This window comes from Microplitis mediator, chromosome 6 (genome assembly GCF_029852145.1).
Source record: "Microplitis mediator isolate UGA2020A chromosome 6, iyMicMedi2.1, whole genome shotgun sequence".
Lineage (NCBI taxonomy): Eukaryota > Metazoa > Arthropoda > Insecta > Hymenoptera > Braconidae > Microplitis > Microplitis mediator.
This window is the reverse complement of record NC_079974.1, coordinates 13344775-13361015: the sequence shown is the minus strand read 5'-3', so window position 1 is coordinate 13361015 and position 16241 is coordinate 13344775. Positions and strand designations below refer to the sequence as shown.

The 16241-nt window shown below is 38.1% G+C and overlaps 2 protein-coding genes across 2 annotated transcripts; both read right to left on the bottom strand.

Moving 5' to 3' along the window:
- Positions 1-913: 913 nt before the first annotated feature.
- Positions 914-1288, bottom strand: LOC130670535 (E3 ubiquitin-protein ligase XIAP-like). Its single transcript, XM_057473950.1, has one exon. The coding sequence runs from the start codon at positions 1286-1288 to the stop codon at positions 914-916; it is 375 nt and encodes a 124-aa protein (XP_057329933.1).
- A 1547-nt stretch (positions 1289-2835) lies between these two features.
- LOC130670533 (uncharacterized) lies at positions 2836-4398 on the bottom strand. Its single transcript, XM_057473948.1, has 2 exons — positions 4110-4398; positions 2836-4046 (listed from the first exon to the last, which is right to left on the bottom strand). Exons 1-2 carry the CDS (start codon positions 4396-4398, stop codon positions 2836-2838), a joined length of 1500 nt encoding a protein of 499 aa, XP_057329931.1.
- Positions 4399-16241: the final 11843 nt, after the last annotated feature.

The window sequence follows — 16241 nt, the reverse complement described above, 5'->3', positions numbered from 1 at the left end:
ATGTCGCATAGCGTGATTTATAAGATCAATAATATTTGACCCTATTATTGGCTCATTATTGATAGTTACTAAACCATTAGAATCCCATGATATAATATCATCAGGTAGCCTTTGTAACTTCTTTAGCGATAATTTTGCTTTATTTTGAAATTTAGACGGCACACTTTCAATAATTGTACTATTAATAGCTGAAAAATCCTTATCACCGGTTTTTTCAATAAGGGGTCTTTTACTATGATGATATAAACTATTTTCACTGATCGGTTCAAATTTGTCAGCGTCTATTAGTCTTAAATACTTTTCTAACACTTGTGAATAAGCAGACCATTTTGCGCGATCGTCTGGATATGTATCAGAGTATAGTATCCGATACATTTCACTATCCAGCCTCGATAGAGTTGTTCCTGTAATTTGTATACTTTGCTTTTTCGGTGTAGACACATCCGCTAAATTTTCACTCGCACTTGTTACAGTATCGGCGGTAATAACTGTTTTTTCAGGAACCAGTACCATTTTAAGTACATACTCCATTTTAATTAGATATAAGATTGGATAATAAGGTGCCGAGTATAGGTGCTAAAAAAAGTGGTAAAAAACCACCTTTTTGAACAATTATTTTCTTTTTCTGTTGCAGGTTACTGTTAGGTGAAGCTAATTTTCTCAAAACTTGTGCGTGACGTTTGAATTTTTGTTTTTCTTGTTGTTTCAAATCAACAGTACCTTGAAAGATGTTTAAAGCACACTCACAAATACACCTTATTAACGCAGTATCGGTCTTACGTAAAACCGCTTGTCTCTGTTCTTTAGGCATAGAGCATATAGCCTGTAATACAACTAATTTTTTTTTCCCGAGAGGTAACTTCTTTGCCATCACGATTCGACTATTGTTTATAATATTACGGTGTATATTGCTTTAGCCACTTGAATACGGTACGGCTCCAGGTCTAAACTCATCACCGTAACGTGGCCGATATGTCTTTTGCTCTACGGGCGACACTGTACTGAGATCCACGTCTTTTGGCACATTACCACAAGGCACGTTGCGAATAAAACGACAATTTGATTGCCAGCGCCTATGATCGCTCACGGGGTTGTCGGTTTGAAGCCAATGACATATTACTATACCACACTCAAAACATTTAACACTATCACCTTCTCCCGTATAATAGAAACCGGCATTTGCTAGTTTTTCTGGAGATACTGTTGGCTCGGGCCATTGCGAATAACTTTGTATTCTTAACGCTTCTGAACGATAACCAATGCTGTTATACAGAGTAGTTAAAGCCATTATACAAATTATTACTTATTTAGTTTTTTTAGGAACATATACAATCTGATATTTATCGTCAGGAAAAATACACGTTCGGAAACGAAAATTTTCAGGTGTTGCCTGTTTCAAATCAAATAGAAAATAGCCGTGCGGTTTAACTGTAGCATCATAATATATTTCTTGCAAAATAAGAGGATTTTCTGGACACACTTGTCGTGCTAAATGTTGTATTTGTGACCGATCTCTAGGATTTTTAAAAATCACTAAATAGTTTGAATTTAATGAAATATCTCTCTGACCACGGCCTTGATGGAATATATTTTGCGTAATAAATATTACACTAATATTTTTATGATGACTACCTTTCGTAAAAAGATCAACAAAGGTATTATTTCCGGCTTCACGCATCAGATCATCAATAATAATTAATTTAGCATTATTATCAGAACTATAATCGTTATTATTAGGTAAACCTTCACGAAATTCAATTTTTTCAAAGTGAGGATATTCTTTATATGTTGGTTGCCACTCAGCATAGTAAAATATTATCACTCATTTGTTGTAAGTATTGCATAAACTTTTTTACGAAAACTGTTTTGCCACAACCGGTTGGACCGCAAATAATTGAAGTCCATGGATGTTTCCAGCACGGGTCCATTACACAGATTATGGCAGGGTTGTTGTGGTAGTGATATTTAAAATTTATATGAAGGGTTTTGAGCGCTCTTCGATAATCCAATTACGTAAACTTACAGCTTGATTTAAAGAACAGTTCCAATTTTTAGCTGTACAACAATGCTTTAGAGAATGATGTAGAGAACACTGTGTTTTAGTATTTTTCTTTAAAAAATTAAAGTTTGGACATTCAGCAGCATCCTCTTCTAAATTTATTATTTCTCTTTTTAATATCTGCTCGAGATATTTTGTTTTGATTTGTCCACGTACATAAATAAACCGCGCTTTTTCAGAGTAACAGGTTAAAATAGACACGATTTTCGAAAAAATAGCGGAGCCGTTACACCATTTTATGCCGTGTACATTACACGTGATAAAATCATTTTTCCGTTTAGCCTCTATTGTTAGTTTATTATACGGAAAAGGTGATTTCATTACCCAGTGATCCTGTATAACTGTGTCGATACTAACCACACTAATTTCCTTTACACAAAAGTTGTCATAATTATCAAATAGTCCTTGAACATCAATAACAATATCCATTACTTTATAAAGTTATTATACTTTTAACTATTGTCTTTATAAATACTGAATAACGAGTAATCATGAAACACAACTGAGTAAAATATTTTTTGATCTAATAACTTATATAGGTTGAACCATAATTACCAATACAAAGTAAATTATAAAAATATTTTACTGCTGATGCCACACATTTATTTATTCATAAAGTATACAAAAACTTCAACACATTTTTATATACGTTCATTTATAAAATATACAAAACTAACACATTTTCATATACATATACATACATAATACTTAATATAGAAATAATATATCAAATTTCAAGCAGACTATATATATTTATAATTATTTTATCATATTGCTTATAACGTTAAATAACCGAATGGTAAAGACCGATGTTCATTGGTAAGCCTACGCTTTTTATATTGCAGCTTTGTTGTCTTTGATTCTTTACGCGTTACTACATCATGAAAAAGCGTACGTCTTATAGCGTCAAACTTAACTATAATAGGTTCAGTATTATCACCTAATATAAAAGACCTGATTGTATTATAATTGATTTTTTGACTGTTTTCAAAATTTAACGTTATCCCTTTAACTTTGCACACCTCGCTAGTACTGTCATCTGTTTTACGGACGATGTATGCATAAAATTTAGGACCGCATGTTACGAATGATGATATATAACTACCAGGTCCATAAGATTCAAGCTCATCGGTTAAATCGCCTAAGAATTTACCTGTTGGGGGTTCGTATTGATTATTTTTAGAAATGTAAATACAAGAATCTGTATCGCAATATAATACACGTTCACCCAAGTTTTCTAAATAACTATATAACTTTAGGCGAGCTTGGGCTGTTGTATACGCAGCTATAACAACATTCGTTGTAGGTGAAGCTGGTACACTATCCGCGCAATTTATATAATTTAGATATATTGTTTTATCATTTACCGGTAGAAACCCCGTGATTTCAATCTGACTATCTGTTAACATCTCCATTAATCGAGCTCTAGTAGTGATAATTTCAGTTTGTGGTAAATTTTCCCATTGTCCAAATTTTCCCCATAATGAATTCAAACTCAATTTAGCTACAGCTCGTAAGCCCTCATTTTTCGTAATTTTTTCTTTGTCTAGTTTTACACCTTCAGCTTTTTCATATTCAACAATATAAGCATCTTTTTCTTGCTCAGTAATACAATCTTTAGGGTACCCGCTTGATTCTGTTTTAATTTTCAAAAACATATTTATATCATCAGTAAATAAACCCTCTGACCCATTTTTCGGATTATGTTGTACTATTTCATACTGCCATATCTCATGTACTTTAATGATAATATATCCTTTACTTATTGCTTTACGTATTTCATCAACTACCCATGTGCCTGTAAACGCTCTAAGGGTATCCTCATCGTGATCACAATCATGTTGATTTAAAGATAAAGCGCATGTATAACACAAGGCAAAGATAAGCCTATTATGAAGTTTACATGGTAATACGGGATGATAAAGGTCGCGTGGAGCCAAAATTGTGCATTTTACAAGACCCTCGATATCAGATAGATCCTTATTCTCTTTAATAAGTTGCAAGCATTCATCACTCGTAAAAATTTAAGGGTGACCAATAGGAAATTTACCTGTCTTACAAATATACGGATAAAGTGAGCAAACATCAACATATTTTATTTTTTCTCCTTCTTCGGCATCGTATAACTGTATAAAATTTTCAGTGCGACCCCCGAAAAAAGCATCGCGAGGATTCAAAGGGTGTTTATCAAGCAAAGGGTGTGATCGTAAAAAGCTAGCTTTTTCTGGATCTTTCAACAAAAGTTTATCATATTCACACTCCCATATTTCTATTAATTTATAACCTAAACGACGGATTTTTTCGGAAGTTGCTAAAGTATTCTCGTATCGCTCATCCATAGTATCTCCTTTACCTAATTCTTTATCACGATTCACCCGATAACACGATAAACATCCATGAAACTGTCAGACGATGCGTTCATTAGTTTTACTATCTACATAATAACCGTCAACAGCTATACCCCCTTCTAAACAATATTTTTTGCAACGTGCGGCATTGATAATTTGACAACCTAGTTCGTATTCTTGTAATATCAGCCATGAAATAGCTTTAATGGATTGTGTTGACCGCCACCTATAACACCCATTAGGCGGTAAAGTAGCTATCGTATCAGGCTTAAGAAAATTTCGTCTAAATATTTTTGAAACTGTTGATGCTATTGTGGTGCATTCAGCAAACGGGCAAACATTACCGCATTTTATAAACAATTCCCGAAACGACATACAAGCTCGGCGTAAAACCGTAACGACTGTTTGGCAATAAAACTTGAACTCTTGTTGGAAATTGAAAATATAATTTGCTTGTTTTTTTTCATTACACCATGTCACGAAACAATCACGCTCGGTGTTGAGCATTGTATCCGGTGCATAATATTTTATATCAGGCACAGGGCCTATATAATTTACATTTTCAGGTGTATTAAAAAAGTGTGGAAAAAACCCTTTTTCTATTTCTCCAGCAAATCCGAAAGTTTTACGTAAGTTACGTAAGGGCATGTGCAAATAATTTAAGCTATCTAAAAATATAGTATTCCCCAGAGTCATCACGATAATTTGAGTACCGTTTAGTATTAATTTAGGTAAACGAGCTTTGTTACGTTCTAACATACACCGTAAAATAAACTGTCCGTCGAAGCTACCAGCATTGTGTGCAATACAAATTACTTTTGTAAAACCGTTATAAGTTTGTAATGATAACTTAATAAGTTCTTCAACAGGATTTTTATCAAAGAGGAATTCACGTTGACCACAAAAATTGCAAATATCTGAAACATCTTTATCATCACAACAATAAGAACATGTTTTTGTACGACACATAAATTAGGAATGTGAAGATATGTATCACGAGAGCCTTTAACGCGGGTATGCTGCTGTGTCTCAAAATCATAAAATAAAAATACAACTTTTGGTAACTTTTTTACCATTAATGGTGACATATAACAATAGTGATTAATAGGTCTTTTACTGTTACATACTCTACAAAATACGATATTACATTCGTGCGGATTTGCACTGCCCAAACGTGTTAGACGGCAGCATACAGTACAGATTTTTACTGTTTCACAGACGCTGGTATCTTTACTTTTCCCTCGTAAATTACTAGAACCCTTAACAAGGTGGTTTTCAAAACATTTGTTATTTGAAAACCACCTATTGCATAATGTACAAATGCGTTTACATACATAATTACAAACAGGTATTCGTTTACAACGAGGGCATCTTTTAGAACATCTATGTTCTGAACCCCTTGTATAACCTATATTACATAAATTAAAAAACATTTTACTACCTATAGCCCCTGTTAAATTTACAATTGGTTGAAAATGTTGTGAATCTTCGTAGTATAATATATATATAACATGTTGTATACAGCCAAAAGTTAATTGAACAGTTTCGCGCCCGTCAAATATAGGTTTGTTACCTTTACCTAGAGTTAAAAATTCATAAATTACAATAGCTATACCCAACCGCTCAAAATATTTTTGAAAAGTAAAGACGTGTTCGATACCACAACCCTTACTAGAAATTTTAACACCCGCTTTATGAACCAAAGACAACGCTTCCTTTTTTTTGTAGGGTACATCTATTATCGGTGATTGATTTCCATTTCCGATGTAACGTACCTGTACGTATTTCACCTCTTTCAACGTAGGCCCGACCAACTACTAATGACCGCGGTAAACATAAATTATCGTTATTATTGATAGGAATTATAGATTTTTTGTAAATATATTGATGCGTTAAAAGTTTTCGACCTGTGCCTTCAATACCATCTACAGTAGAGACTGTAATGACTAATTGATCGTCTGTTGTGATAGTACCGGCACTTTGTGCTACGTTACTTAGTAATAAGCCTAGATCGTCAGGCGTATATGCGTTAGCTTGCTTAAAACGAGACCATACGGGTCCTGACGTGAATTTATCGCTGTTGATTGTAAACCACACATATCATGATCTCTACATTTCGAGGTAATGTGCGTTATAATGTCTCTCAAACCACCTTCAAGCCATTGAACTTTATTGGTATTTGTAGGTGGTTGTAAGATACGAATAACGCTCTCCACCCCTTTTGCGCCGAATTTTATAAAATGTTTAGAGTGTTCTTTTTCAATAATAAAACGCTGGCCTGGTGGCTCAACACTCCAAAAATTATTCTCTTCAGAACGTTGTGAGAGTGCTTGTTGATTAGCTGCTTGGATTTTCAAACGTGCCCTTCTTGTTAAAACACCGCCTCGTTGATCGCCTGTAAAAATATTATAAATACATCTTTAACTATAAAAATCAAAATACCTGTTTGGCTTACTTGTTTTAAAATTTATTCTTCTACATGATCGGCGTTAAGGTATGCGTTAACAAAATCTACGGAAATAATAGATATCGGTCTAATGAAATAGGGTATCAGTTTAAAAATTTAATTTACTTGTTAAGGATTGAGGTTCACTATTCTCCGTTTCAGAATCAGAAGAAACATCCATACGGGCTTCAGCTATTACGCGGAGTCTATATTCTTGCTCTTCTTGGCTTGTTTGTTCACCAATACCGAAATTTTTCATATAAAATTCATCTTCTTCAGGTATTAATTGTGCAAGAGAGTCAATATCCTCATTTTCCATTTCATTTTCAGCATTGCATGTATCGCATGATAAAACAGAAAGAGTGTCATTGTCATCATTACCATCATTATCGCTGTCTATTATCTCCGGAATATATTCAACAGATATGTGGTTTCCTCGGTCAACGTGTACCCAACCAGCCTGATCCTTTATTTCGCGGGGTAGTATTACTGAAAAGGTTTTTTTCGAACACTCGAACCAATTACCGTCATCTTCGCGTTGTTGATAAGAAGTGGAGGGTTGAGGCTATAAAAATTTGTTGTAAAATAATTTAAATCATTCGGGCATGTTAAAATACCATTCCAACGCACCTCTATGTTGAAAGAAGAAGGAGCAGTACCCGATGCAGCAGTAGACGATTCAGCAGCTTTTGCATCGTCATCATCATTATTTATGGTGTCGTTGTCATTATTAGAAAGAGCAGCTAAAACATCTTCATTACAATGTTAGTCTATAATATAAAGATAAACATTCAGCATAATAGTTTTTAAAACAGCTAAACTAATTATTAAAATTTGTGATATTCAAATGTATAGACGTACATACCATAAGCAGTCATCAATTTAGAAAGCCTTTTAGCCCCCTTTCTTTTACTCTTTCTTAAACAACCACACACAGTATGCATAATTTTAGCACTTGAAAAAATCAAACCATTTTCATAAGCATCACTTTTTATACCGGCAGGCGTAAATAGAATGATACGTTTTAATAACGATAACACGGTTTCTTCTGAAAGATATTGCCATACTTTAAAACGGTCGTCTGGAAACGCCACTGTTAATTCAGGCTTATTATTACGTATAAACACCACTAATTGCATAAGCTCATCATAGAGGTATTTATTGATTGATGTCATTTTAAAATTAATCATACGTTTACGTTGTTATTGATAGTTCTTTAGACCTTAGTTTACTCTGTCATGTACGAATGTAAAATGACAAGATAGTACAAACATAAGTTAAACAACATATTTTCTGCTGATGCTTCGCTTTGCAGACTACCATGGTGCAATAGCTATGATATACTTGTATGTATATATATATATATATTTATATATATATACGTTTGTTTATTTAAAAATTATATTATTAAATGAGCAGCGTGGAAACCTATTTTAATTTATGATTTATTTACATATTTTAACATTAATTGGTGCATGCATACTGTTTTTAGTTTTAGTAAATAATACACTGAAACTTTCATTCGGTAAATATAAGATGACCAAGAGCATAAGTGTAATTTGGATATTTTAAATATTAATTAACAATGTTTTTTTTTAATACTTTTTAACCTAGTCCTATGATTAATGTTTTTGTTACTGAAAAAATACCATCTAAACAAAATAAGTTAATAATAATATAAAATTATATTATTTATAACAAAATGAAAACGTTATTGGAGCGGAATTAAATATTAGTGTTAGACAAAACACGTGAAATTAAGTTATCTAAGTGTAAAGTTCATGGTGAGCATTTTAAAAGCGTATAATGAAATTGGATAGCTTAAATGTTGATTAACATAGTTTTATTCAATATTTTTGGCTGTCTAGCATTTTCAGTGTTTTTGTTACTGGAAAATATAAGGTGAGCAAAATAAGTTAATTATATAAAATTATATTTTTTATAACAAAATGAAAACGTTGTTGTAGCAAAATTAAATATTAGTGTTAGACGAAACACGTGAAATTAAGTTATCTACGTGTATAGGTCATTGTGAGTGTTTTAAAAGCGTACAAGGAAATTGGATATCTGAAATGTTATTTAACGTTGTTTTTATTCAATATTTTAGGCTGTCTAGCAATTTCAGTGTTTTTGTTACTGAAAAATAGTAGCTAAGCAAAATAAGTTAATAATAATAAAAATTATATTATTTATAACAAAATAAAAACGCTTGTATAGCATAATTACATATTTCTAAATGTTGATCAGATAAAATCTGACAGTTTTGTGGGGGCTTGGGTCTGTATAAAAAGACGCATCTGTTACCGCACTACTGTATTACTAAAAGAGTCTTAACACTGTTTATTATAAACTAGTATAATAATAATTGTTTAATTACGTTGAACTACAAAGGTTTGTATGACTGCAAACATCAATTATTTGTGTTATTTTTAAAAATACCATAATTTATGGAAGTCGTAATTAATACTTTTCAGATATTTACAATGGATCTATCAAGAATCAACGCCGTTAGCCGTTTGAATCACATTTTACCAACCATAACAATGACTGGTTTAGAGAAAAACAAGGAATACAAGGTTTCATCAATTCGCTTGGCGGACAACGCTAAATGTAAAACCGTGGTGGCTTCTTTAAACGACGAAAACAACATTTTCCTACCTACAAGAACAGCCAAAATTTTGATGGAAAACCCTGAGCAGATTGAGTTAATGAACACCGCTGCTATGGCCAATAAACTATACATATTTTACATTGGTACGCAATATTGTAAATTTGAATTTATATCAAAAGAATCTTCTTAAATAATATTATTGCTTAATATTATATTGTAGTAATAATTATTATTTATTAGTTGATAAATAATAAACATAATAAAATGAATATCGTAAGTTATTTAAAAATACCCTAAATACGCTATTATTAGTATTTCTTTTTAGTTAAATGCTCAGGGGGTTATCCCCGGTAGTCCGACTCTACCGAGGGCCTTAGCTGAGCGCCAAATCGTTACTGCTGCGATGCTTCATCAACAAGATGATCAGCATGCGCAGCAGGCCAAGTTTCGTTGCCTTAGGAGACGGAGGGACCCGAGAATAACAGCCTTTTGCATCCGCGATGCCAGAAACTCAACTTGCACTGAACAAGTTGGTATTCTAGCTAGTGCAGACACAAACGACTGTTTCATCCCTCCTAGGACGCCAACAATGAGGACGACAAGTTTGACACGGTAACCTGGGTAAAGTTTGCCAATTTCGAACAGGAGATCCTGATATATCTCGTGTTTGTGCTCTTCTTTAACCGTGATGTTATACTCAGCAGGAGCTGAAAACTCGATGACATAAATGTCACGAGCGGTTTTATCGAAGAGCACAATATCAGGTTTGTTGTGATCTATTTTCCGCGTTGTTGCGAATGGCACGTTCCAATAAATGCGGCAACGGTCATTCTCAACAACTTGCGGAATATCTCCTGGCAGATAAGGCAGTACTGGTGTTTTATCGATACCGTGCGTATGTCTAAGGTGGTAGTAAAGTACTCGCAGAGCAGCATTATGACGCTGGATGTATGCACTTCTTGCCAGCACAGGACATGCTGACAAGAGATGCATAAGCGTCTCAGGATGTTGCTTACACACACTACACGATGTGTCGGGTAGCTGCATCTGGAGTACTTTCGCACGGTATTCGAGGGTATTGATTACACCATCTTGGCAGGCAAAAATATATCCTTCGGTCTCGGACATCAGGCCAGCTGACTTAAGGAAGGTAAACGTCAGCTGGGTGGACAAGCCATGGTCACGCACGTGTTTGAAGAACACGCTGTGCATGGACTTGTCCATGTGTGTACTGAGCAGTTTTTGCTGCTCAGCATTCCTGATGACACTCTTAAATTCCTCCTTAGGGAGTTCAATAAGAGGGTTTACTCTTCCGAGACCGAGGGATTTTGCCGCGTACTTTGCTGCCTTATATAAGAACGCTCCCTTCTGCAGATTCTCATGACTATGAACAATCTGCATAAGGAAGTCGTCCTCATCTGCAGTGAAATTGACAACTTCGTATGTTAAACCCAAAACCAAACGATCGTGTAGACACTCCAAGCTCTGTAGACCTCTCCCTCCGATGTGCCGGGAAAGGTATAATCTGGTGACTGAGGATTTAGGGTGCATGCTCCGATTGATATTCATGACTTTGCGTGTCTTGATATCGAGATTTCTAAGCTCTTTTCGGGTCCATTTAAGGACACCGAAAGAGCAGAGTAGTACTGGGACAGCAAGCATGTTTGTTGCAGAGACTTTGTTTTTCCCGGAAAGTTCTGATGACCAGATTTTCCGGAGTCTCCGCTCATACTCGCTGCAGAGAGTCGTTTTGATTTTCGAGACGTCCTGCATAGGACTCCCGTCAATCCCTAGATATTTGTACGACTCTCCGGCGTCAAGATGGTCAATGACGCTCCCATCTACTAACTCGATATCTTCGCGCAAATCAGAGCACTTACCCCTCACCAGATTAACGACCGCGCACTTGTCCAACCCAAAAGCCATGCCGACATCCCGTGTATACTCCCCTACGATATTCAAGGCTGTCTGAAGGTGTTCCTCATCAGGAGCATAGACCTTCAGATCATCCATGTAGAGTAAGTGGGTGATCGAATATTTCCGATCAGTTGGTGGGCCCACCGAGTATCCACGGGTACGGCGTAGCGCAACAGATATCGGCAGCAGTGAGATGCAAAACAGCAGCGGGCTCAGGGAATCTCCCTGGAAGACACCTCGCTTGTACTGTACAACTTCGGTCACACGTTTGTCGTTGCCACATGAAATGTGGAACCGTGTTCGCCAAAGTTGCATCGTACGCTGTATGCATCCCACTGTATTGCGATTGAACCCAAGGCATTTGAGCAAAAAGAGAATGAGCTCGTGAGATGTTGAGTCGAATGCCTTACGGTAGTCAATCCAGGCCATGGACAGGTTGCGCTGATAGTAGACTGCGTCTTGAATGACACATCGATCTACTAACAGATTCTCTTTGCAACCCTACAGGCCTCTTTTACTGCCACGCTGTTCGTATATCTGCTGCCATACAGGATCTATCTCCTGTAAAATGCGATTGTTCAAGATTTTGGTGAAAATCTTATAAACCGCATTCAAACAGGTGATAGGCATGTAGTTCTTTGGGTCGGACAAGTCACCTTTCTTAGGGATGAGCACGGTTCGCCCTTCTACAAGCCGGCACGGAATAGGTTCGTTGCCTCTGATAAATGCTGTAAATATCCGAGCCAGATGGCTGTGGGTAGAAGTAAGTTTCTTCCACCAAAATAAGTTGATGCCATCCGGACCCGGAGCAGCCCAGTTCTTACCATTATTCAGAGCCAAGCGAACCTCTTCTTCGCTGACTTCAGGGCTCTCTTCATCAGCATTGTCGTTTCGGTGGCGGCGACAAAATGCCTCGAAGTCGTTGAGAGCTGGAGTCTCACGATTCACGTCTGGTTGATCACCATACAACTCGGACCAGAAAGCTTCTAGTCGCTCGATAGATGGGGGATCGCCAGAAACAGATGTCTTAGGTGTCAGAAAGCGTGAAGGACTTAACCGAAACAAAGAGTTATCGGTAAGCCGCTTCAGCTTTTTCTCTCGTGACTTTTTAGCAGTCACCAGAGCCCGCAACCTGTTAAGGGAACCTTCTTTGATGTTCAGAAGATTCTCCTTATTCAGTGTGTGATGTTGATATCGTAGTCCCGCCGCAATACGGCGGACTTTAGGCGTAAACGCTTTACGAGCATTTACGTACTCAATCACACACTGAATGCGGGAGACATGTTTCCGGAGATCATCAATCTTCAGTGAAAGCTGCCCAATGCGACCTCTCATCTTAGCCTCAGGAGAAGAAGTATTATTTCTTGCCGGAGCTAAGAGTGAGGAAGCAGCATCATAGACAGCTTGATTGATGGTGAGTAGAGTAGAATCCTCTTGAATCCGAGTTGATAGCTCGTGGTTTTCCGTGTCAAGTAGATGTTTTGGGTAGTGTATCTTCTTAGAGATACATACTTGCCGTGTGTCAAAATCATTGTCGGTGTCTTCAGAAGAACGGCGTCTCTCCTGATGTAGCTGTGCTGGAAAAGACAAACGGTGAGATAGTCGTCTGTTATTCAACAGTGATCTTCGTGTTCGCCGGAGATGAGAGGCATAATCACGCAGATGTTGTTGTGAAAAATGGCTATGGTTAGGGTGCATATCGCTCCAGAGAGCATGCATCCTAGCCATGTAACCTCTCCGCTCCGGTTCACTGTTATTACAGCACATCAGGAGATCGACTCGTAATTCCTCCGTCCACCTAAATGCAGTCCGTTGTTCGCCAAGGTCGTCATCATTCGGAATCTCGGTGCTCCGCCCAGCTAGTGGGTAGCCCTCATCCGAGAAGGGCCGGTTGTGGGGAGCACTTCTGTGTTCAGGATTATCTTGAACTCAGTTTACTTCACATTGGGGAGTAAGCTCAATGCAAAGGTTGTTGTGCGCTTTGTAGGCCAGCAGATGGAAGGCTGGCCTACTTTGCCCACGATGCGCCACGGGGTAGATAGAACCCCCGCTGGCCGCACAACATGCACCGTGGGCATTATTATTATTATTATTATTATTATTATTATTATTATTATTATTATTATTATTATTATTATTATTATTATTATTATTATTATTATTATTATTATTATTATTATTATTATTATTATTATTATTATTATTATTATTATTATTATTATTATTATTATTGATATTAGTATTTCTTTTTAGTTAAATGCTCAGGGGGTTATCCCCGGTAGTCCGACTCTACCGAGGGCCTTAGCTGAGCGCCAAATCGTTACTGCTGCGATGCTTCATCAACAAGATGATCAGCATGCGCAGCAGGCCAAGTTTCGTTGCCTTAGGAGACGGAGGGACCCGAGAATAACAGCCTTTTGCATCCGCGATGCCAGAAACTCAACTTGCGCTGAACAAGTTGGTATTCTAGCTAGTGCAGACACAAATGACTGTTTCATCCCTCCTAGGACGCCAACAATGAGGACGACAAGTTTGACACGGTAACCTGGGTAAAGTTCGCCAATTTCAAACAGGAGATCCTGATATATCTCGTGTTTGTGCTCTTCTTTAACCGTGATGTTATACTCAGCAGGAGCTGAAAACTCAATGACATAAATGTCACGAGCGGTTTTATCGAAGAGCACAATATCAGGTTTATTATGGTCGATTTTCCGCGTTGTTGCGAATGGCACGTTCCAATAAATGCGGCAACGGTCATTCTCAACAACTTGCGGAATATCTCCTGGCAGATAAGGCAGCACTGGTGTTTTGTCGATACCGTGCGTATGTCTAAGGTGGTAGTAAAGTACTCGCAGAGCAGCATTATGACGCTGGATGCATGCACTTCTTGCCAGCACTGGGCATGCTGACAAGAGATGCATAAGTGTCTCAGGATGTTGCTTACACACCCTACACGATGTGTCGGGTAGCTGCATCTGGAGTACTTTCGCACGGTATTCGAGGGTATTGATTACACTATCTTGGCAGGCAAAAATATATCCTTCGGTCTCGGACATCAGGCCAGCTGACTTAAGGAAGGAAAACGTCAGCTGGGTGGACAAGCCATGATCACGCACGTGTTTAAAGAACACGCTGTGCATGGACTTGTCCATGTGTGTACTAAGCAGTTTTTGCTGCTCAGCATTCCTGACGACACTCTTAAATTCCTCCTTAGGGAGTTCAATAAGAGGGTTTACTCTTTCGAGACCGAGGGATTTTGCCGCGTACTTTGCTGCCTTATATAAGAACGCTCCCTTCTGCAGATTCTCATGACTATGAACAATCTGCATAAGGAAGTCGTCCTCATCTGCAGTGATATTGACAACTTCGTATGTTAAACCCAAAACCAAACGATCGTGTCGACACTCCAAGCTCTGCAGACCTCTCCCTCCGATGTGCCGGGAAAGGTATAATCTGGTGACTGAGGATTTAGGGTGCATGCTCCGATTGATATTCATGACTTTGCGTGTCTTAATATCGAGATCTCTAAGCTCTTTTCGGGTCCATTTAAGGACACCGAAAGAGTAGAGTAGTACTGGGACAGCAAGCATGTTTGTTGCAGAGACTTTGTTTTTCCCGGAAAGTTCTGATGACCAGATTTTCCGGAGTCTCCGCCCATACTCGCTGCAGAGAGTCGTTTTGATTTTCGAGACGTCCTGCATAGGACTCCCGTCAATCCCTAGATATTTGTACGACTCTCCGGCGTCAAGATGGTCAATGACGCTCCCATCTACTAACTCGATATCTTCGCGCAAATCAGAGCACTTACCCCTCACCAGATTAACGACCGCGCACTTGTCCAACCCAAAAGCCATGCCGACATCCCGTGTATACTCCCCTACGATATTCAAGGCTGTCTGAAGGTGTTCCTCATCAGGAGCATAGACCTTCAGATCATCCATGTAGAGTAAGTGGGTGATCGAATATTTCCGATCAGTTGGTGGGCCCACCGAGTATCCACGGGTACGGCGTAGCGCAACAGATATCGGCAGCAGTGAGATGCAAAACAGCAGCGGGCTCAGGGAATCTCCCTGGAAGACACCTCGCTTGTACTGTACAACTTCGGTCACACGTTTGTCGTTGCCACATGAAATGTGGAACCGTGTTCGCCAAAGTTGCATCGTACGCTGTATGCATCCCACTGTATATCGATTGACCCCAAGGCATTTGAGCAAAAAGAGAATGAGCTCGTGAGATGTTGAGTCGAATGCCTTACGGTAGTCAATCCAGGCCATTGACAGGTTGCGCTGATAGTAGACCGCGTCTTGAATGACACAACGATCTACTAACAGATTCTCTTTGCAACCTGACAAGCCTCTTTTACTGCCGCGTTGTTCGTATATCTGCTGCCATACAGGATCTATCTCCTGTAGAATGCGATTGTTCAAGATTTTTGTGAAAACCTTATAAACCGCATTCAAACAGGTGATAGGCCTGTAGTTCTTCGGGTCGGACAAGTCACCCTTCTTGGGGATGAGCACGGTTTGCCCTTCTACAAGCCAGCACGGAATAGGTTCGTTGCCTCTGATAAACGCTGTAAAAATCCGGGCCAGATGATTATGGGTAGAAGTAAGTTTCTTCCACCAAAATAAGTTGATGCCATCCGGACCCGGAGCAGCCCAGTTCTTACCATTATTCAGAGCCAAGCGAACCTCTTCCTCGCTGACTTCAGGGCTCTCTTCATCAGCATTGTCGTTTCGGTGGTGGCGACAAAATGCCTCGAAGTCGTTGAGAGCTGGAATGAGGAGAGAGGAATGACATGGAGGATGCCGATAACAAAAACTCCACCATTCTGACAAGACCTTCTACTTGTCAAACCTT